A 24318-nucleotide genomic window follows, 5' to 3' on the forward strand; every position below is an offset into this window, starting at 1 on the left:
AGCTTTAAAAGAAAAAGAAAAAAAAGAAAGAAAAAAGAAAAAAAAAGCAAAATTCGATACGTGCGAACTTTTTTATGAGAAAACATTTTCTATAATTTTATTGTGCTAAAAAAATATGTGTCAAATATGGACAATTGATTTTGTCTAATTTCTTAATTGATGACGTTGGGTCAGGGTTGTCAATAAATCATTGTCATGTCCCAGAATAAAAGGGTATGTAATATAGCAAAGGAATTTTGGAGAAAAGTATTCTATTCTAAAAATGACTTTTTTTAAGCTTATTTATAATTGAGAATGCAACGATTAAATAAAAGTTTTCCCTTTCTGCTTGATCTACTTTCAACGAATCTACCTGAAATGGAGGGTTGTAAAACGTTCTATTTCCCTAGTGCTTATGAGAATCTCGAATTTCTAACACTCTCGAACGATATATAAAACAGAGTGTTCTCACCATTTTTAGACGATGGAAAAATTGTGGAAGAATAGAACGTTCGATCTGCCTCAACGGAATTTTCTCGTACTATGAAGACTTCAAACGAACATGCGAATCGTCAACCTCTTTTCCTTTGGATCCTTTTTATAAGAAGGATTTTAAATGAACTCTTAGATATTATGTTACTCTGATATTAGAATTTCCGAAGGCAGGTGATATATATTCGCAGATTATAATCATTTAATATCAGAGTTATCTAGACGAAGAAATTTAATCTTAGAATAAAAACATATAAGATAGGAAAAATAATAGGCAATTATATTAAGAAAGTATTTTGTCAATAAATTACTAGATGTCGCTACTAGCAAAATGAATTATTTTTATTTTTAATTATTTCTCTCTTTTATTCTCGTTTATATTCTAATTATACGTAGTATTACTTTTTTTACTTATGATAATCAAGTTTAATTTTTTTGGATGATACATATGTAAAGTGTACGTCTCACGAAGTCTAAGAAAAATGTCAATGGCCTTCTTTGTTATGGGGCTCTATAAAAACATTTTATTTACATATGTATCAGTCTCTTTATTTCTATTTACTATGCCATATGCAAATAATTTTCTATATCTGTCTAAACTATTTATTATCTATGGTAGGTCGTAGACAACAGTTACGTTCGATGGACGAATAAAATGTAATAATTAGAGAGAACTAGAAGGAACGCGGTCGACCATGTGTGAATACGAGTTTTACCATTCGTAGCATAATTTAATATGGCGGCTTTGGCAATACTGCTGTTGGGACCAAATGACCACGCGTCTCGTTGAATTGTCGTGCCTTGAACTACGTTCGTCCGAAGTGCCTTTTTCTTTTCGTGATTTTTTATGCTTTTCGTTACTTTAGAGTATACATATATTTAATTGGTAGAATTTTAAGAGATATCCCCGTGGTGTTCGTGTTCCTCGATAATTGTTCCTGTGAAAAAGAGAAAACGGTAAGTATATGTATATCTCTGACATAGGAAAGAATGGTGTTGCATAGTCGTTTCATGGATTGTCACGGGTGAATCACACCTCCTTGAGCTCGTACGCGCATAAACGAAGTTTAATTGATATTAAGAGGGGACAATTATCAAGGATCTGGAACTGTGAGCAGCTTCAACCGCCTCTCCGACAGTTCGCCGTTTGCCGACTACCGTAACGTGGATATTTACTAGCTTTCAAAATTTCTATTTTTATCCCTTGTGTTCCCGGTTAATCTACGTTGTTTCCGTTTCATCTCCAGCGTGTCTATGTAGTGATATTTTACGATAATACATTGTGTTATTTCATTCGTCAATAAGAATAAGATTTAGGATTATTTTATTTTTATCATTTTAGTTTCTTTTTTTATCATTTCAAACTTTTATCTTAGTGCGCGATTATATTTTGAGATTTGACTGAAAAATTAGATAAACAGTCGTTGAAGCAGTGTTCTTCTTTTTTTTTTTTTACTTTTTTAGATCTATCATTAATTCTTATTTCAAAATTAGATATCAATGATATTAATTTTTTAAGAGCAAACGTTATCCGTTGTTGGAGATGTGATGGAGTTTATTACATAATTATATATGCGCTAGATTGTGACATTGATATGCTTTTGTAATAGATTTTGAGATAACTATGTCAAATTGACACTGTGGATTAAAAAAGTTTTATGATATCAATGTGATCATGATTCCAAATAGATCGTCTAATAGTGCACAGAGTAATATGACAACGAGCACTCAATTTGTGTTATATTTACATAAAACAAGAAGAACTGATGTATCTTTTTTTAACTCTTATTACTTTTTCAATATGACACTTGGTCGTGTTTTTAAGGGTGAGTCGCTCGTTATTGTCTTGTTTTTTATCCAAGAGCAAACATAGTTTAGAAATATGCTAATATCTAGATAGCTAATACTTAGATAGCAGTAATATTATGCTAGGCAGAATATATCGCATATGGATGTTACGTCAATAATAGAAATAGAACATTTACTGAATATCTATTTTACTTTTTTTTTAGGTAAGGGACAATCTAAAGGGCAAGCAAGAATGCCTGCGGAGATGGACATACGCGTCAAAGTTATATATAATGGGTAATGCGCAATTTTGTATTATAACATGCTGTAACAGAATAAATCTAGCTTATGCTAGGTTTTATTTATTGCTATCAATACCCGATATTGCTATCCTGTATTTATTTTTTTTTCTCCGAAGAACGGTCTTTTTTTATTACTACCATTAATAAGTATCTTTGTTATGGTTTTTTCAAAGGGTCATAAGACGTTTCGTCGGTTAATTTGAAACAACTTGTGTTCTGATATGAAATATTGAAATTCCACCTTTTTCATTATTACTTCATACGTCTAATCACATATCAAAACATTTAATTAAAATATGATATCACTCATCTTAGATGAATAAACCAAAATTGTTATGTAACACGAACAGGGCGTAAGAGGATATCGGACCTTAAATTAAAAATTGAAGAGAAGTTAATTTCGATCGAAGAGTTATTCGTTATCGTTCATTTTCGCTTTGCAAACGTTAATGCTTGGTCGTAATGGTTGTTCAATGATAATTATCCACTCGGCGTTGCCAAGTTGATTCAACGCGCGAGTCTTGTACAGCGTGGCAAATCTATGTAGCGCTAATAGCACGTCCTGGATTTGCTCTCACATGGCTGCGGTATTATCGCTTAACGGAAGAGAGTATGTATGAGAGATATTGTCATTTCTTTTTTTGGCACGGTTATTGGTAAAACAGAAAATACAAAAAAAGAAAACGCGACAAGCGCTTTTTCATCGATCAATGTATCGTACATGCATTGACGTTAATTCACTCGTTCACATCGAAACATTGATAGCAGTTAGAAATAAAAGGACCAAATATTTTATACCTATTCGAAAATGCAGAAGCAGTTTGAAATCTACTTTACGAGAACCTATTTCAGATGCGATTTCTCGCGATAAATATTATCAGGTTTTTTATTTAATCGTTCGAACGCTATATTTCTCTCGTGCTAATATCGGAGAAACGAGGAACGTACATTTATCTTCGTGACATATTAAACATATTAAACGATAGAAAGAGTATACGCGCGTTCGATGATGAATCGTTCATCCGTTACGCTTTGTCTTTTTTGGTTTAGTAGATGGTTACGTTTGAAAGGTGAGGCGCGCGGAAATGAAAGCACCAATCGGAGAGGATGTTGCGGGATTTGTAAAGAAGCTAAGCGATGATTACAAAGAAAGAGAGGAGAGGGTGGAAGGGGAGGGAGGGGGGAGGTATGGGTGTTCGTTGGTAAGGGACAATAGATTTCGACGATTGGTTAGAACGATAAATGAAAATGGATGGGAGGAACATAGAGAGATCCCCGTACGTCGATGGACGTATTTACGATTATGTGTTTAGAATTCGAAAAATATTTTTTTTTTATCCGACATTTCGTATAAGAGCCCAATTTTATATCAGGGAGGTCCAAATTACATACGTGACGGCCGGGATCTCGGTGGATACGTTGCGGGAGGAGATGAGAGCGATATGCGGGTTCGGTGGCGCAGGGCCAGGTTCAGGGCCGGACCAACAATTCACCATGAAGTGGGTCGATGACGAGGGGGATCCTTGCAGAATCGCGTCGCAGGAAGAATTAGACGAAGCGCTGCGACTGTACGAACTAGAAAAGGACACGGAAATAACGATACACGGTCAGTATCATCAGCTCTGTCTCTTAATATCTTCATCGATGAGATGACGCGGATTATTTAATTGTTTATCTTCATTGAAAATTATGCAACGGAAAGAGAGAAAATAGAAACGAACGAATCGAACGAGTATATATGAGAACGATATGAGAACAATATGATTTATCTCTCTCTCTCTCTCGCGCGCGTGTCGGCGAAATACTCGAAATGAAGTTTGCCACGAAGCACCTACTAGTCGCTCCTTCTATTCGGGAAATATATGTATATATGTATATCATTATTAAAAAAGGGAATATATAGGTGGTGTAGGTACTCTTGCTTTTAATGGGTTTCGCGCGTTTATTTCGTCAGCGTGGAAAATAAATGACTCAAACTTTCGAATTATTTTCTCCCATATTTTCGACCAATATTCGACTACCATTTTTCTTTTGAAACGACTGCATTTCTTTTTCCCTCTCTCTGTTTTTTTTTCTCTTTCGAAGAAATTATATTACCTAACTAACCGAGTATCTAAGTACATAAATAAATCGACGATGTTCTGTTTCTTCTTTTTTTCTTTTATCGAGCCTACTCGAAATCGTCAAATTTGCGAAAGTTTAATTACGATAGCTTTTCTCGATCGATAGATCTCTCGATCTAATGAGGTCGAGGTCGATAATTTTTTCTTATCTTTTTCAAAGAACAGTATAGAGTACTTGCTTTCAATGGAATTTAAATGCATTCTTGTCAGCGTAAGTATAGGTCAGCACACTTTGCTCAGTTGTTCGATGTGTCGCGTAAATGTAGGATCGTCTAACTAGAGAACCTAACACCTCGTTGTCACGCGTGTTTCGCTAAGAGAAATGCATTAGAACGTTAAACAATGTTTACGCGTGTTTAAACGGCGTTTAAGTCAAGCTTGTCGAAGTGTAAAAGCAGGCTTCATGGAATTATTTGAGAAAACATTTTGCTTACGTTATTGCAAAAAGCGATAATGTCCTTTCCTATTAAAGATTCGATCTTTAAATACTTAATATCATTAGGATATTAATCGACTTAGATTTGAAAGTTTATGAGCATGTAGGTCGAATAATAAAGTATTATGGATTAAATATTCAAACCAAACAATTTTGAAAATAGTAATTGGGGTAACACCTTTTCAAGCATTCTTCTAACGTTCTATTCTATGCGAGTACGTAGTACTTCCACGAACGAGGAGTCCCAAATGTAGGTATTAATACCTATCCCTATTGTCTTACCGTGTCTAAAAGGACAAAGGAGATATCGAACAGTCACGATTTGAATCACTACTTTTAGTAGAGATACCTTCTATACTTGGATCAAAGAACCCGGTTACCAACGTAGAGAATTCGACGTCCCTAAATTGTTCAAAATAGCATGTTAATCGGTTTATGTACGAATTACAAAAGTCTGAAAATACTTCTTCCAACTAGAGTGTGTCGAATTAGCAAAGAACGAATTTCAAAAATCAATTTACCTGAATTGATACAGAAACTAATTCATCACGTTGTAGGAATAATTTAAAGCACTCGAATTATTTTCGCAAAGTTAGAGTTGCGATATAGCAGCTTTGATCCCTGTAACATGAATCTTTCGGTAAGATTTAGGTGAGTGAGAAGAAGGTGTCCTAGGAGCGCAGCATCCTGCGCAGAGATTCTTTGGTGTCCTGTCAGCTTCTCACCCTCTCTTACTCCACACCCGTGGTCACGACAGGCGTGTTTCTTGATAGTCGAGCAAAAGAAAGGAGCTAGGAAGAGGGTATAGAGCTAGGAAGAGTACTTTCCTTCTAGTTTTGTGTTCGGTCTTCTTACGTTGCTCGTTGTCCTGTTTCTCCTTGCCTCGTCAAACTTGGCCAGTGTTAGCAAAACGGCGTAGGGAAAGAAGCAAAGGTACTGGCAAAGGGGTAGGACGGTTCGCGTTAAACCTAAAGAGGGTGTAGATATAGGAGAAAGAGGAAGAGGAGGAGGAGGAGGAGAAGGAGGAGTAGTTGGAGAAGGTGGTGGAGGTGGAGGAGAGAAACGAGGGAGCGCCCACCACCGACGTCCTCGAGTTTGCGCGTTTTGCTTCGGTCGGTAGCGCGCGCCGAGCGACGCTGCCAGTTAACGCATCCTGCCGTGGCAGTCGATATCCTCGTACGGACCGATCAGCAAGGCGACGATCATCGTTAGAGTTCAGACAGAGAAGAGGAGTGACGAGAAGAGTCACCGTGAATCTTTATGTATCGCGAAGGATTCGTCTGATAAGGAAAAAGAAGAGGAAGAAAAGGCGAAGGTAGAACGAACGGAATAATCATTGTTTTTTTTCCTGTCGACGACTTGTCCGTTTGTAATTCCATCGTCTACTGATTCTGTGCGTTCGGTAGGTGTCTAAAGAAGACAGGAAGGAAGGAAGTTGAAAGAGAGAGGTCGCAAAAGAGGCGGTAAACGTGCATCGATCGAGGCAGCGATTCGTCGCTCGCTCATCCGGATTCTTGTGAAAGAGAGAGAAGGGAAGAGCGAGAGAAAGTGCGAGACGCATCGAAAGGGAGGGGAAGACAGAGAGGGAGAGGGAGGGAGAGAGAGAGTGAGAGAGAAAGAAAGAGAGAGAGAGAGAGAGAGAGAGAGAAAGAGGAAGAGTAGAGAGGGAGTTTGGCGTTGCCAGCGGAAAGAGGCAAGGCAGGATAGAGGAAGGTCACGCGCCGGCACGGCTGGAGTCGGTGCGAAATGGCTTGGGGCTACTGGAGCGCGACTTCCGTCAGCGATCGAAGTCGGTCGCCGCGTCGAGAAAAGGACAAACAACAGCAGCAGCAGCAACAACAGCAACATCAAACGTTGCATCAACAGCAGCAACAGCAACAATACCAGGAAGTGCCGCAGGGTGGCTACGGGGTTCAGCAGTTGCAGGCCGAGTCTGCCCCTATTGGCAGCGGAGGCTTAGCACCGGAGGAACCACCCCGTGGCACGATGATCCAGGCTGGTTCCTTCTACTCGTATACCGCAGCAACAACGGCAGCCGCAGCCGCAGCCGCAGCCGCAGCTGCGGCTGGACGTCGAATCGGTGCTCCGGTCGAAGGTCCTTCCTCTTCCTCCTCGAGCGGCATACAAATTTTACCTAGAGAACGACACGTCGTCAAACCTCCACCGGTTGGCAATTATCCACCTTCGCCTGGTAGCGACTCCGGAGATTACGAGCAAACACCGCTCGGTGGTGGTATCGGCGGTTCTCGAGCAACCGAGTGCTCGCCACCGCCCCTACCTCTTGCAGCCAGTCCACACGGCATTGCCGCTGCTGGTCTCGGTCCTGGTGCCGACATCCTGGCACAACCCTGCTCCTCCTCCAGGATGAAACTACTCGCCGACGAGACGGCCGAGGAATTCTCGGACGTCGACTCAGCTGGTCCTGAGATTATCTACGCGAGCAATGGCCGTGGTATCGGGACCACTGGCTGCCTATTGCACGGTCCCTGCGCTGCTAATCCACCGCCGGAACCCGCGCCTCCTATACCCCCCCTCCTGGATGAACACACCTCGGCACCCTCGCACATTTGGTTCAACGAAATCACCTGGGGTAGGTCTTTCTACGACTCGTCTTTTTTTCTTGTTCTTATTCTCATTCTTATTTATCTTCTCTCTTACCCCTTCTCTCACCGAGCTCGTATTCAACGTTACGTGGAAGTTATTTATCGATTGGACAACTCTCATGTCCCTCGCTTGGAATTCTCCTAACCAAGTTTCTTTCCCCGTTGTACTACTCATCAGAGAACACGCTGTCTTTCTTCGCGGTGTCCCGGTCTAACGAACCTAGTGTGTACCTAATGCGAACCTTTATAAACATGCAACTTTGCGCAACCACTGAGGCGCCACCACCCTCTTTCTATATCTAGGGGACAACCTACCTACCAATACTCTCAGCCTTTTCTCCTTCTATTTTAGCCCTTTGTCGTGCGATACCAATCGATTTCGTACGACCAAACGCGTTATATTTTAATTATTACTTTTTCTCACTCTTCTCTCGAGAATACGATTAAACGAAATTGAATTTTATCTAAACTTTGATTCGTGTTAGACTTGTGAAAACAAGAGAGAGAAATTAATCTATATATTTTTTCATACGTTACCGACTGGCATGTTTCATATTTTTATAATCTCGATGCAAAAGTTTGCAGCATTCTAAAGATTTTAAACGAATTGCCAATAGAATTACGATCGTGTTATTCTAATCACAAATTTTCAGACGATTATATATTTGAGGAGAGAATCTATAGATTGCATCAAACTTTTGTTCACAAGGCTATATGAATATAAATCTTATAGATTATGCTTGTGGAAAGTTAAAGTATTGAAAAGAACACCCACGGAATTTTAATATCTATTGTACATCATAAATATATATATATACCGAGTGTGAATATTAATGAGAATTGAAGATAAGGTAAGTGTTTCAAGGGTTTATGAATCAAGCCGACGTTTTAATATTTTTTTAGGAAAAAAAAAGAAACAAAAATTGGAATTCTCTTGCCATCTGCGAACGAGTCATTCGAGTTAACGCACGAAACGTTAAGAGTTAATCACGTTGGCAATGCTTTCGACGTCGTCAAAAAGTAATTCGGTTTTGGTCTTTGATGCGCCGGTGCTTCCTACGAGGCCATCGTAGGACCATTTTCAAAGCTCGTTTATCACTTCGCGGCACGCTCAAAGAGACGCGAATTTATGCGAGCAATCGCGAAGCTAATGCTTGCTCGTTAAAGTTCACGTTTTTTCTTTTTTTTCTCTCTCTTTTTTCTTTCTCTTTTTTCCTCTCTCTTTCTCTATCTCTCTCATTCGAACGGAATGGTCTACTCGTTTTTTTTTTCTTCATCGACATACTACTTTAAAACAGCAGGCTTTAGATAATATCATTTCGATGATTTATCATTCGAAGGAACAAATTTATTCGTGATTTAGTAAATTAAATCGATACTTTGTTCCTGTAAATACATGTGATCTAATTTTTGCATTATTTCTACTATTATGATTTTTTCTTTAATGAGATTGGTTTGATATTATTTTTTTTCCAAATTTCTAAAAATATGAATAATAAAGCGTTGAAATGAACAAAATTTAGCAGTTATATGTCGAAAGTATGACATCGATTTTTTCAATCATTTATGATTATTTTTTCAGTGCGAATAATTTTTTGATATCTTACTTTAGAATGTTACTTATTTCTTTTTTCAGAGTACAGTTTTATGTATCTATGAAATTAACTAGAATTAACGTGCGAGAATTTTTTTATTTTTTCTAAAGTACACATTCATTTCATACGAACAGGTGAAAGAAAATGAAAAAAAAAAAAAAATATTTGAAGCTTTTGGACATATGTAAAACAATAGAAAAAAAACTTTGAAAGGTGTCTAACTCATAACCTTTGACTTTCTACAAATTTTGTTTTATATATATACATATATATATGTATATTATATATATTTTATATATATAGACACACACATAGCAACGGACTATTTAAAGTGTTATGTATAAACCCTCTTTCTCTCCCCCTCTCTCTCTTTGTGTGTGTATATTTCGTGATCTTTCTCAACCATTGTCACGTCTAGACAGCATACGATATTTGAACTAAAATTCCCGACAAGTCTTGCGAGTCCATTTTCGTTGAACAGTCATACTGACGCTGACTCAAAGGTTTTTGACGTTTTTAGAGCGCATAGGGGAGGAAAAACTTTGTTCTACAGAGAGCTTCCACCATCTTTTCCGCGGTTACCGTGAAGATTAAAGCAGCCTGTTCTCTTTCTTTCTTTCTTTCTCTCTCTCCCTCTATCTCTCTCTTTCTCTCTCCATTTGTGCGGACGAATAAGTATAATATTTCTGCTTCAATCGATCTCCCACAAGTTGTTCAACGTAGTACCACCACGTAGTTGATCGCGTAATCGTTCAGACGCTTTAGCGTTTCCTCGGTCCTCTTCTTGTGCATCGTAAAGAAAAGTGGAACTTTACAGTGTCGTTTGAACGGCACTTCGAGTTACGTCCTTCTCTCTAACCCTTGTCTACGATACCTCTACCTATCTATCTACCTACCTACCAACCGATCAACCAACCAACCAACCAACCAATCAACCAGCAGACCAACTAACCAACCACCTTCCTACCTGCCTTCCTATCTACCTATCTACCTACCTACCTACCTATCTACCTATCTACTACCTACCTACCTACCTATCTATCTACCTACCTACCTACCTCCTATGTACATATCTCTTGAACTTACGGAACGTAAAAGCTTTTTCGAATCGTGTCACGTTTGCTCTACTCTTCTCTTCGCGCAATAAAAAACAATAGCGCGTTGGTACATGTTTCTGGCTTTGACTAAATTAACTACAAAATTGATCAAATCCTTTTTTTTTTCTTTTTCCTTTTTTTTGTAATTTCTTTTCTCTACTTTTTTATCTTCTTATTTGTTTTCTTTTTAGTTTAATTTTAATTTTTATTTATCAATTTTTTTATTTCTTTACTTTTTCTTTTTTTGAAAACCCGCACTAAAAACGATAGCGTTGGTACACGTTTTTAGCTTGAAATAAATTAACTAAGGAACATCAATTTTTTTTCTTTCTTTTTTTATACGTAATTTCTTTACTTTTGTCTCGTTCTTTTTTATTCTTGTTTTCTTCTCAAGAGCTTAACCAACATATTCACGTAATCTTTTCAAATGATAATACCGTACTTATACCGCCCAGCGATGTTCTTTATAAAGATTTAATTGCTCTGCTTCCGCACTCTCGAGCACGCAAAGGAAGAAGGCCGATAGCGACGACAACGTGTATACCACACCTTTCTCGTCTATACGTATCTACGTCCGTCTCTCTTCTTCCTATTCGTGTTCTATTGCAATGGTCGAGAACAACGACAGACCTAGGGATATACGTTCGTGTGTCCTAAATTGGTGAAACGATCGCGACGAAATTCGATAGGGTAGATAGATGAGAAGAAACTCCTTCTCCTTATCGCTTTTTCTCTGGCCTCCTTTGTGTATTAATTTTGTAAGTGTGTGAGAAAGATAGATAGATAGATAGATAGATAGATAGATAGATAGATAGAAAGACAGAAAGAGAGAGAGAGAGAGAGAGAGAGAGAACCAGTAGATGCGCTAGTAAATAATTTATACGAAGTTATCTAGCAAGAAAATAGTTGAATGTAATGAGAAGAGGAAAAATACAAACCCCTGGTAAAAAGTTTTCGATCAGAAATTAACTAAAAATAAACACACACATTTATGCTTTATAATTATCAAATATTATTATTTATTGTTGAAATATGTTAATGGGAAAGTAAATGTGGATTTATAATATAACATGAGTAAGAACAAAATACAATAGAAATTGTTGTATATTATTGAAACAATGAAATGACTTGAATGAGCCCGAATTTAAATCAAGTAGACAACTTATGGGAAAAATATAATTTCTTTGATATGCCAGTCATTATCATACGAGGAAACATAACAAAATATTCTTGAAATGTTATTTCTTTTGTAAATTAACAAATTAGATCGATTACTTTTTCCCCGGATTTCTATTGATCAAAAGCTTTTTTCCAGACAACATTCTTTTTTTTTGTTTCCTTTTGATAATAAATAGGAATTTTTGTTTTTTATCATTTTATACTACAAAACCTTTTTTTTATTACTTTTCCATTAATTTCTCAACAATAAATAATAATATACAATCATGAAAGATAAAACGTAAATCTATGTGTTTTTAGTTAATTTTCTATTAATTTGTGTCTGATCGAAAACTTTTTGTCAGGGGTTGTAGGAGAAGGAGAAGGAGGAGAAGGAGGAAGTGGTGGTAATGGTGGTGATGGTGGTGGTGGTGGTGGTGGTGGTGGTGGTGGTGGTGGCGACTAAGGTAAGTTATAGATATTGCCTTTGACGTCATCTGTTTGAAAAATTACGTCGAGTAACAGCTGTGTATGGCGGATAAATTTGGGAAAAAAGTCATAGGTACGAAACGGCTTTTAATAAGGAAAAGAAAATAAACTATGTTCGTGTGGGTATAGTCATGATCGAGATCTATGTACGTATTTATTTCAAACTGATTGCGATGGTCGTGATTAAAATTCCGACGTATATTATCGTTGAGTGAGAAAAATCATAGTTGCATATTGCAATCTCGAGTTCGTACATATGTATATATGTATATGCATGTACGTATGTATATTTATGTCGTTCTGTTTGACATATACGATTTTTTCCTAGTGACGTAATCATTCGCGTCTCATCTGTATTTGGTCATACACGTGGGTGAGTGTTCCTCATATTTCTCTCATCTAGATTTATATATACGTTTAAATCGCTTGTTTCGTGCTTACGAGGTTTACGCAATAATGAACATTTTTCTTTGAAATTTTTAATAATCCTTGGTACATCCATACCTTGCGTATTTTTCTGTTTTATCTTTTAATTAAAAATGAAAGCGTACGGTGTGCTAACATAAATAAGAATGTTGTGCAAAACAGTCGGTGTTCAAAGAGGAGATTACTATTTACAATTTTACAAGATAATACGATTTCAATTTGTTTTTTGTAATCCACCTTTTTGGACGTATAAATATAATGCAACTTATTACATTCATCATTTTGAATATAATGCAAAACAGAGAGAAGGAAAAGAACGAGCACTTGAAAAATACAAGATGAATAAATCTTTGTATTTCCATTCAATAAAACTTCTTAACCAGGCTTTGTAACTTAGATTATACAGAAAGTACATTTAATAAATAACATATATAAATATGAGAACGTGTTTCTCAGCTTGTTTGTTTTGATAACTCTTTTCTCGTTGAAAATATCAAGAAAACACTTTGACTCAACGAGCACGCAAATACATACGAGGGAAGATGATCGAGAGATAAACGAGACTGATGCTTTCACATACAGTGTATCTCTTTGAATGTTATTACAATGAGTTTTATCATCGTACGCATCGATGTACTGGTTCGTAATCAGCTGTTACCGGTCTTTATCTTATCTTACACGCTGCAAATCGCGATTCTCGTGTTAGAGAAATTAGAGAAAGAGAGAGAGAGGGAGGGAGAGTGAGTGAGTGAGTGAGTGAGCGAGCGAGTGAGTGAGATAGAGAAAGAGATAATCTTATCATGTCGCCTAACCGGTCGGTTCGCGACTCAAGTGTCGTTACCTTCTTCGTCGATTTCAGTTTCTAATCGAGAGCTCGAGATCGCGCGAGATCGTTCTCTTCTCTTTTTCTCTCTCTCTTTCTTTCTCTCTCTTTTTTTCTTTCTCTCTTCCCATTTCTCTTTCACTCTCTCTCTCTCTCTCTTTTCTCTCTTTCTCTCTTTCTCTCTTCTCTCTCTCTCTTTTTTTTTCTCTCTTTAAACGCACCGATGTCGTATTCGCGTGTATCGTCTTCTTCCTCTTCTCGTATAGTACAAGGCAAAACAACACTTGACAAATTCTCTGACTCCTTTCGTAGGTACGACGAAGATAAACAAATTTGGAAGCGTTTATATCTCTTTTTTTCTTTTTAGAATTAAGTTTATATTATATCTATTTGTCCCGCAGTGTTTTCGTTAGTATTATAATTTATCTGTTTATCAATTTATTTATCTTGTTCTCTCGTGCTCTCTCCCCTCTCCCTCCCTCTCTCTCTCTCTCTCTCTTTCATATTAGACACGTGTATATGTATACATATTATATGTACATAGGTAACATACACGTAACCTCGATTTGTCGAGCAAACGCTATTAAGAGTATTTCAAAGTCATCCTCTCGTGCCTTCGTCATTGATCACTCTCGTAGTTTGCGCGCCATAACGCCGCCTGTGACACCGTTCTTTATTAAAGAGGACGTCGAGAGAGAAGTGCTCCAAATGGTCTTCCTCGTTCGCCTCTTCTCGATTGCGGAAGGTGGTGCATCATGCTTTTTCTTTCCTTCGAGTTTCTAGTCTACTTGTGTCTTTTTTCTTTTTTCTTTTTTCTTTTCTTCCCCCTCTCTCTTTTCCTATCTTTTTTAGGGGAAATTTTATCTTTTCTAAAGGAAATCAGCAATCATAAAGATCATCGTTCGAGTTTTATCTCGGTTTTATAAGAAAGTACTTTGTGCCCTAAACCTTTTTGTATTTTATTTTTTTCTCTCTGTCTCTTTCTCTGTCTCTCTGTCTCTCTCTCTCTCTCTATTTGATATTTATTTTATAATACACGTTGATTTTCTAATGTGTTTAACATATAAATTGGTGTTTTAGAAGAGAAGAAGAATATATTTGTTTCAAGATAGTAGACTTCACATAACAAAACTACTTTGTTAGCTTTGTTACGTTTTCTCCGTTTGCTATAACATCCAAGATATTTAACATATAAATTGATATTTTAGATATGATAGTATTTTTTATTTCTTTTTATTTTTTTCTTTCTTTTTTTTTCTTTCTCATGCATAGAGAGAAGAAAGTTACGCTGATTGTAATCACTTTGTCGATTTATCTTTTTATAACAATATTGATTTATTTTCCTTTTTTTTTTTTGCAGATTTTAATCGATTTTACAAACACTTTAAAATGTTCGAAGACTATTGATTAAATTAATACGATATGATTACACTTACGTGATACCTAATCTTGTTAGTGTCTTGCTAGAATAAAAATATAACCTTTATTAAACTCTGTTACGAGCTTACGGTGACAAAAATTCGAAACGATTTTCGATTTGGTTGTTGGTACGTATGTATACGTATATCTACGAGAAACGAATCATTGTGTTTTCAATTCGAGAGAGCTTAAAGCGACACTCAGCACCGATGATGTTACTTTAATTGCTCAACTCGACGCGACACGATGTCACGAGAAAAAAGACGCGTTCGTTTTTACTCGAATCGAATCCACTCGTCGCCAGTCGGTTCTCGATCGTTTTCTCTTTGACCCTTTTTATAGTTCGATATATGTACCAATATATGTATTATTTGCGAGTGAATCTAGATAACCAGGTTATTAAAATTTTAGTGATTAGAAACGTGATATATCTCATTAATTACGTTTAACGTCAAACCTAATTTCAATGTTCATTTAAATAATTAATATAATATACTATGAATTAATTAATATTATGAAAAGAAATAGATTATATTATTATGGGTATTGCAAAGGATTAAATTTATTATCAAAGTATATACTTGAAAAATATTGAAAGCTAGAAAATACTATAACTTGTATCTCTATAACCATATTTTATAACAAGTACTAAAAAGAAACCACGTAAACGATAAAACGCGACTCGTTAAAATTTCTCTTTTTCATGTTCTTAATCTCGAAGTTCACGATACGAAACGATCCGAACTTTAGTAATAGCTAATGCAATTTCTCTTGTTAAAGATTTATAGCCTTAACTTTATCCAAATGAATTTTACCTTTGGACAGTTTCACTGTTTAATATGTATGTATATACGTATACACATGTACTACTTACATGTACTTATGATCGTGAAATTATGGGGTTTTCGTGTTCTTTCCGTACAATTTTCATAGAACTCACGTACATATACATATACATTAACATTCCATTACTTTTTTTTACGGTGATAGCGAGTTCGTCGGTTTTTGTAACTGTAAAAGAGAGATAGAGAGAGAGCGAGTTAGAGAGAAACAAAAAAAAAAGAAACAAAACAAAAAAGAAGAGACAGATAGACAGAAACAGAGTATCGAGTTAGTAAACGAGCTTAACTTTTTTCAACGATCTGAGAGAGAGATTCCGATGCTTGTAACATTGTTATTTTCCGTTATGTGTTTGTAGAAAGTTTTGTGTCTACGGTTACTATATACACGAGCATAACGTACATACGTAAATGGTCGACAAAAAATGACCTTTTCTTCTCTCTCTCTCTCTCTCTCTCTCTCTCTCTCTCTCTCTCTCTCTCTCTCTCTCTCTCTCTCGTTCCCTTTTTCTCTCTCCTGTTTTGCCCGCTTAAAGTTCGAGGCTACCACCGCCTCCGAGAAGAGGTCTGCGCTTGAATAGTGTCGCTTCGCGAGTACGCCTCGCTTTGTTACATCTTCGACCGTGTATAAGATACTCTCTTCCTTTTAGCTTTCCCTGGTTTCCCTCAAACCTCCTCTACGCGTATCGAGTTTTATTACTCGTACGACGACCCCGATCTAACTTAACATTTTATTCCCTAAGATTCTTGGTCCGATTAGATGATGGAAAAACTCTGGACAAAGGTAATGTGAACTTAAATTCTTGCGATATAATATTTGTTACATATTTGTTGTTGTTGTTGTTTTTTTTTTCTTTTTTCTTTTCCTTTTACGTCTATACATATAGATATATTTTTCATTCGTTGCAAAAATATGTAATTTTATATTTCGAAAGTGCAATTTTTGCAATTAAGAATACATATGAATAGCTTATAAATAAAAATATATACGTATGAGTAAGAGACGAGATAAAAATAAAAAGTGCAATCGATCGCATAATCCTTTCTATTCGTATTAATTTTTAATTTTAGTTATATAGCAATAATGTTATTTTATTTTTACTTTGAAATGTGATATTATCCTTTTATGTAAAATTCATGAAAATCTTACGACCCTTCAAAAGCTCGTGTCCTATAGTTACTCATCATCACAGAGGGTTATAGAGAATATAGAAGTGGAACGAAACGTGAGTTAGACTCAACATATACTCATAGACGTATACATGCACGAACGACATATATATATATATATATATATATATATATATATATACACACACACACATACATACACAGAAAGAATGATAAACCATCTCTCTATTTCTAAATGGATTTTTACATACTCGTCATTTGATCAATTTATCGAAAATCTTCAAACGTATTAAATCTAAAATATCCAAGTTAATAGACGAATACGATTTATAATAGATTTGATTTTTTAACAAAGTCCACGCTAATGATCGCGTTACGAGATTGTTCTTAATTATTCGATTTTATTCTATCTATGAATGTGCATGTATCTACATAAACATGTGTGTGTGCATATGTCGAGATGAGATGAAGAAAGTGAAGTGCAGTTAAGTCGTATAAGAAATGTATAACTAATTGCAAACACACACATACACAGAGCATGAAATATCAAATATCTACGTTCCCTATACGAAGTTTGAAGTTATTATAACGGTTGATAATTTTCGTGACATAGGCATGGACACGTTAGCATCCCCTCGTTAGCAACGTCATCGACTTAACGCGAGTTCTATATTCGTGGCTTTATTAAACCCAGTGAGGACCGGTGTATTCCAGCTTAATAAATATACATGCATTCTTGATTCGTCCATCGACCGTGTCCGTGGAGCTCCAAGTCCAGCAGTTTGCTCCCCAACGACACTTAACCTTCTTTCTTCGCTATCTTTCTTTCTTTCTCGCAATTGTCTCTCTGACGTTAACGAACAAAAAACAAATGATTTATAAAAGACGAGCATCCGTGGAACAAAGTAAGCTCGATTGTACCTCCTATAACATGTATATAAATTTATATATATATATATATATGGGATGAATTCTTTCGTCGATTTATTTTAATCGTTTAGAATGCAAGAAAAATGAGAGATAGATAGAAAAAGAAGAGAGAGAGAGAGAGATTGGGAAAATACCTTTTCATTCAAAGTTACGTGAAACTAGTCGTGCGATATATTAAAACGCGTTTCTCTATAAAATACATTATTGCTTTTCAAATCGTTGAATCAGAACGCTCGGAAAACGAAAGAGAAAGAGAGAATGCAGTGAAGCAATTACGAATGTTTGCGACCGATAAAGAAAATCGCTATTCGAGCGAGACTAGGAAAAGATCTGTACTACATGTATGCTTGTGTACCTGAGTCTATTTGTAAGATATAGACATACGATTAGTATTACACACGTGTTATAATACAAAAGCACGAACTTGGATCGTTCATTACACTTCTTTATCCATTCTTTTTCTCTGTCTCCCTATTTCTCTTAAATCCTTGGAGACTCTTACCTCATTGATATTTACTATTATGGTATAGTATACCTAGCCAAGGTAAATATATGTATATATATATATATATGTGTGTATGTATATGCAGTAAATCCGAAGCACCGAATAAAATATGAGTCAAGGAACTCTGGAGAGTCGAAGGATCGAAATGAATGCTCTTTCAATCATGAAATTTTCAATTTCTTGTCTTTCCTAACTACACACAGGTATAATCTATTCGACAATTTACCCTCTTTTTCTCTCGTTCGTTTCGAGAATATTTAACAAATATGAATAAATATATTCATACGCCGTATGTATGTACATATATGTATGTATGTACGAAGGAAGTAAGAATGACGTTAAAGAATTTTCTTCGAGATTATTTAATTATACAAAAAATATATTTCAATCACGAATAAAACATACGAGATATAAAATACATGTATATACGTATGTATGTAAGTACATAAAAATTAAATGCGGTAACACGGAATCTTAATAATTTTGTAGGAACATAACGTTATCGTTCCTAGTTCAAATATTTTTCAATATTCTATTTACTTTTCTTCTTTATTATAGTTTCGTTACATATCTCATGTTTCACGAACTCTGTCAACATAATTTTTCTTCTTACATACATACTGTATGTATACGTAAAACTTATACGAAATACAATAATAAAAAAAAAGAAAGAAAAGAGAAGAAAAGGAAAAAAAAAGAAAAGAAAAGCAGTCATACATTTATATATATATATATATATATATATATAAAATATATATATATTTATATGTATATATTTATAAAACATATATCTATACATATATAAAAAAAGACAGAGGAAAAAAAAAGAAAAGAAAATAACGTACGTGATCCATATCTTCTGTTTCAGTTTTTCCAAATGTGCCGCCCGCCCCAGGAATGCCTTGTCAAGGAGAAGACAGTGAGTGTTTCGTTGCATTTAACGCCATCAGTATATAGTATATTATATCGATGCTCGTTGTTGTTTTATAGTAGTGTTGCTTTCGATCGTGTCTTGATACGTATACTAGCCAGCGAGTTGGTCGACGAACGACGGTAAAATGGATCGACCCCGGACACTTTGTGTGTATTCTCGGCAATATCCATCGATGGAAAATTTGTAAATCGATCCGAATGAATCGTGACAAATCGTAATCATTATCATTGTTATCATCATCATTATCATTGTCATCATCGTTTGTCGTATTGATTTCTTTTTTCGTTCACTATCATATACATACATGTGTATGTATCTATCTATTTATGTATATGTATGTATGTATGTTGTATGTATGTATGTATGTATGTATGTATGTATGTATGTATGTATGAATGTATGTATGTATGTGTATCCAAGTGATTTCACGAAAGAAAGATACTTTCAAGCACGTAGAATATTTAAAATTTCGCGGTTGCCCTACGACGAAAGACGAGATGTTTACAAATTTTCCGTCGTGCGTCTCATTGTCGTTCTTGTGTTTTGTTACGTACATATGTACATATATATCGCGTTTTCGTCCTCGTGAAGTAAGACTCCTATTAAACACGTGCGATTTCTAAACGAATTTACGAAAGCATGGAGCAGTTAAGTCTAATCCGATTCTTTCTTCAAGTTATTCAACACGGTTAGAAACATTTCTATCTATATATATAATATGTATATATATATATATGTGTTATATATACATGTGTGATAGAATTGATTTATATAAATATACATGTATATATATATGTATATATATATATATATATATATATATATATATATATTTATATATTTAAATGTAGCACGCGAAAGAGACCTGTGAAATGTAGAAGAAAAGATTGCTTGGAAGAATTATTGTCATTAAAGCCATTTTTATATTTTATCATTTCGTATTTATTTATTTATCAGAGAAGTAGCAAACACACAAATATATGCACTTACATATATATGTCTATAAATCGTCCACACGATCTTTTTTGCTGATTATTTATGTTGCCTTTTGCATTGTTATTACGTATTGTTATTGTCGTTGTTGTACTGTTGGTCGTCTTCGCACCATTCATTACGTTGTCATGCCATGCTCTCATTATATTTTCTTTTTCTTTTCTTCATTTCGATGTGCGCGGAATGAATGAATATCACAGGTATTCCAATCACCGTAAATCCTCTCACCCTAATACCACCCCCACATAAAATTCCTTCAGCCTTTTGTGACAATTATTTGGTTTCATTTTCCAAAGGAAGCATATACAGACGCGGAGCACGTAGGTGGAGGAAGCTGTACCGGGTGAATGGACATATATTTCAGGCGAAACGCTTCAATCGGGTAAGCATCAATATATCTATGTGTATATATATGTATATATATATACATATATATATAGAGATAGATGTTTTTCTTTTACAATAAAAATTTTTCATTATTATTTCGATATATATATTTTTTCTCTTTCATATACATACCGATCACCATCGAGCCTGTATACTATATATATATATATACATATATATATATGTATGTATGTATGTATGTATGTATGTATATATATCTATATAGAATTCTATCTTTTTCCCCTCTCGTTTAAAACATGATCAAACGACATGATCGTACGAGGAAAGAGGAAGAAGGAAACTTGCTGGCTAGTGAAAGTTCGTTGATAATCGAGCTTTCTCGCAGAAGGATCTTCTCATTTCTTTTTTTTTTCGTTCTTTTCCTTTTTCTTTTTCTTTTCTCTTCTCTTCATTCGAAAGATTAGACGCAATACACTCTTTTTCGCTGTTCTGGCATATAGAATACGCTGCCGCCTATATGATAACGTACGTTTGAATATTATTTTTCTTCTACACGCCTGAAGAACTAATACAATAAACGTAGTAGTAACGTGGATTCGTCTCGATGCTTGGAGAGGCTGAGAATAACGTATGGCGGAATCGGATCGAGACTCTGATACGATGAGGGAGATAAAAGGAGAAATAGAATGTTTGTTTGTGCGTGTGTGTTTGTATGTGTCTGTGAGGGAGAGAGAGAGGGAGAGGGAGAAAGAAAGATAGAGAAAGAAAGAGACACAAACAGACATGCACACAAACATAAACAGAGACAGAAAAGGGCCAATATAGGTATAGGTACTACCGATAACTAACTTCCTTGTTTGACTTCCTTCTCAGCGGGCGTTCTGCGCGTTCTGCCAGGATCGGATCTGGGGACTGGGTCGGCAGGGATTCAAGTGTATCCAGTGCAAGCTCCTTGTACACAAGAAATGTCACAAGGTGGTGCGGAAGCCCTGCTTGAGCATGCATCAGCAGCAACAACAGCAACAACAACAATTGCAGAGCACGGAATCCCAGACGATCGACAGGAACGGCGATCAACAACAGCCTGATTCTCTACGTTGCAGTCCGGCAGCTCATCTCGAAGACGAGATCGCTGAGTCGCCGATCGTCGAGGAGCACTCACGTAATCGTAAGAAATCGATTATATTAACACGTTCTCGATCAAATTTTACTTTTTAATAAGGATAAAAAGAGTCTAAAAGATATGATGATTATATATATATGTATATATATATATATTTATTTATTTATTTGTATTTATCTTTTATTTAGGGGAAAAAGAAACATTAAATCAGTATACAACTCTATGTGAAATTTGTTGGGTAGTCAACGTGTTAAGAAAGAATTCTTTTAGTAGAAAGTATAGATTTATAAATGAAATTTTTTTTTCTTTTTGAATATAAAACAGGAACCGGTAGTTACGAAGGGGAAGAATTGGCATTGGACACGGTTACCGGCGCTGATAATTCAAACGATATGCAGAGACAGTACTCGTTGAACGATTTCGAACTCATCAGGGTGATCGGTCGTGGCTCTTATGCAAAAGTTCTGATGGTCGAACTTAAGCGTACCAAGAGGATCTATGCGATGAAGGTGATCAAGAAGGCATTGGTAACAGACGACGAGGATATTGACTGGGTGCAAACGGAGAAGCATGTATTCGAGACTGCCTCGAATCATCCCTTCCTCGTCGGGCTTCATTCGTGTTTCCAGACACCCTCTCGACTCTTCTTCGTCATCGAATTCGTCCGAGGTGGAGATCTTATGTTCCACATGCAAAGGCAGCGTCGACTTCCCGAAGAACATGCTCGCTTTTATGCGGCCGAGATCAGTCTTGCGTTGAACTTTTTGCACGAGAAAGGTAAGTAAATATGTGAGGTATTTAATTTTTAATCTATGTTTATAAATATATATATATATATTTTTATCTTCGTTTTAAAGTACAGAATATGTTTAGAAATTTGTTATCGTACATAAATTTGCTCGCATATAAATTTAACCTCCGGAATTATTGGATAAAGATATAATGAACAATAATATTCACACGACAGGTATAATATATCGAGATCTAAAGCTGGATAACGTATTGCTGGATCACGAGGGACACGTCAAGCTTACGGATTATGGAATGTGCAAGGAGGGTGTCCGAGAAAGCGATACCACTGCGACTTTCTGTGGAACACCTAACTATATAGCCCCGGAGATATTGCGTGGCGAGGATTATAGCTTTTCAGTCGATTGGTGGGCTCTTGGCGTTTTATTGTACGAAATGTTGGCGGGTCGCAGCCCCTTCGACATCGCCGGTGCTTCGGAGAATCCCGATCAGAATACCGAGGATTATCTCTTCCAAGTTATATTACAAAAGACGATTCGTATTCCGCGATCGTTATCGGTAAAGGCCGCTTCCGTTTTGAAAGGCTTCCTTTGCAAGGATCCCGCTGAGAGACTCGGTTGTGGAAAGAGGCCTTCGGCCTTTTTCGATATAGTCACGCATTCTTTCTTCAAGGCGATCGATTGGGAAATGGTATGTCTCTTTTCTCTCTTTTTCTCTCTTCCTCTCTCTTCTCCATTCAGAATAAATAGATAGATAGATAGAGGTAACTCTTGGAATATACGAGTTCTAACGTGCTACGTTAATCGATAATGCGCAGCTTGAACAGAAGCAAGTCACGCCGCCATATAAACCACGCTTGGATTCTGACCGCGATTTGGCAAACTTCCCGCCGGAGTTTACCGATGAGCCAGTACATCTGACGCCGGATGATCCGTAAGTTTTTAACTATTCAAAACTTGGAAAGTTAGTTTAGGAAACACGGTTACTGTTATCCGTTTATCCTTGGTAGCAGGGTGTCGAAAGATAATAATCATACTTTGAATACATGAACATATAATATTATCCCGTTGTTCTCATTTTCTTCTTTTCTTCTTCTTCTTTTTTTTTTACAGGAGAGTGATCGATAAGATCGATCAGAGCGAGTTCGAGGGCTTCGAATACGTGAATCCGTTATTAATGTCCCTGGAGGATTGTGTGTGACAAGAGCCGCTCGTAGTTGTGCCACAGCACGTACAAGAACAACAGCAACAACAACAACAGATGCAACAGTTTTATATGGAAGAATTGTCGAACAAACTGTCGAAGCTACGAATCGATCCCCTCCTTCGCATTAGTTCCGATAATCAGGGCTATCATAACGATGTCTTCGTAATGACGTATTCGCAAGAGAATGAGAACGACAATAATTACAACGAGTATCGTCTGCCGCCGATCTTCCCGTTTCGATACGAAAGACCGATGTGCTCCCGTTCTCTAAGTATAACAGATGTGACATATGATTCTGGTAACAACAACAATAACAATGCGATTGTCGCTACTGATTACGATGAAAACGATTACGACGATGTGGAGGACGAAAGTCCTAGGAAAGGACTCTTGAAGCAGATATTTTGCCTTCCATTAAATTAAGATCGTTATAGGGGTGCGTTTTTAAAATGAAACGAGAGAGGAGATGATTAAAACAAGGGAAGAGATATATTCAAGAATGATCGATTTTATCTATCGTCATTTTTTATAGACAACACAGGAAAAAGATTTTTGAGGCCTACGACAACGTTGAACTTTTTTTTTTTTTTAAAGTTCTCTCGTCATTCTGTTAAAAGACGAGCGCATTCGAATTCGTCATATATATATATATATATATATATATATATATATATATATATATATATAAAATATAGGAATTGTACCCTTACGTTAATTCTCTTGATATGGTGCTGCAATGACTTTATTCTATTAACGTTTAACGTTATTTTCAGCTATTTTTATGCTGGGAAATGAAGTTAAAGAAAAAAAAAGAAAAAAAAAAGAGAAA

The 24318-nt window shown here is 36.1% G+C and overlaps 1 protein-coding gene across 3 annotated transcripts; it reads left to right on the forward strand.

The window, feature by feature from the left end:
• The first annotated feature begins 1630 nt into the window (after positions 1-1630).
• Positions 1631-23633, forward strand: LOC127065154 (atypical protein kinase C). 3 transcript variants are annotated; one of them, XM_050997139.1, is made up of 11 exons: positions 1638-1727; positions 1991-2297; positions 2484-2556; positions 3935-4167; positions 19004-19054; positions 20359-20444; positions 21284-21578; positions 21858-22310; positions 22501-22973; positions 23101-23216; positions 23396-23633. In XM_050997139.1, the coding sequence occupies exons 2-11, from the start codon at positions 2147-2149 to the stop codon at positions 23481-23483; spliced, it is 2019 nt and encodes a 672-aa protein (XP_050853096.1). In that variant the 5' UTR covers positions 1638-1727; positions 1991-2146; the 3' UTR covers positions 23484-23633. The 3 variants fall into 3 exon arrangements, with proteins under 3 accessions (XP_050853095.1, XP_050853096.1, XP_050853094.1); XM_050997138.1 differs by having other exon boundaries at positions 1631-2297; XM_050997137.1 differs by lacking the exons at positions 1638-1727; positions 1991-2297; positions 2484-2556; positions 3935-4167 and adding exons at positions 4186-6435; positions 6527-7710.
• Positions 23634-24318: the final 685 nt, after the last annotated feature.

This window comes from Vespula vulgaris, chromosome 7 (genome assembly GCF_905475345.1).
Source record: "Vespula vulgaris chromosome 7, iyVesVulg1.1, whole genome shotgun sequence".
NCBI classification, from domain to species: Eukaryota; Metazoa; Arthropoda; class Insecta; order Hymenoptera; family Vespidae; genus Vespula; species Vespula vulgaris.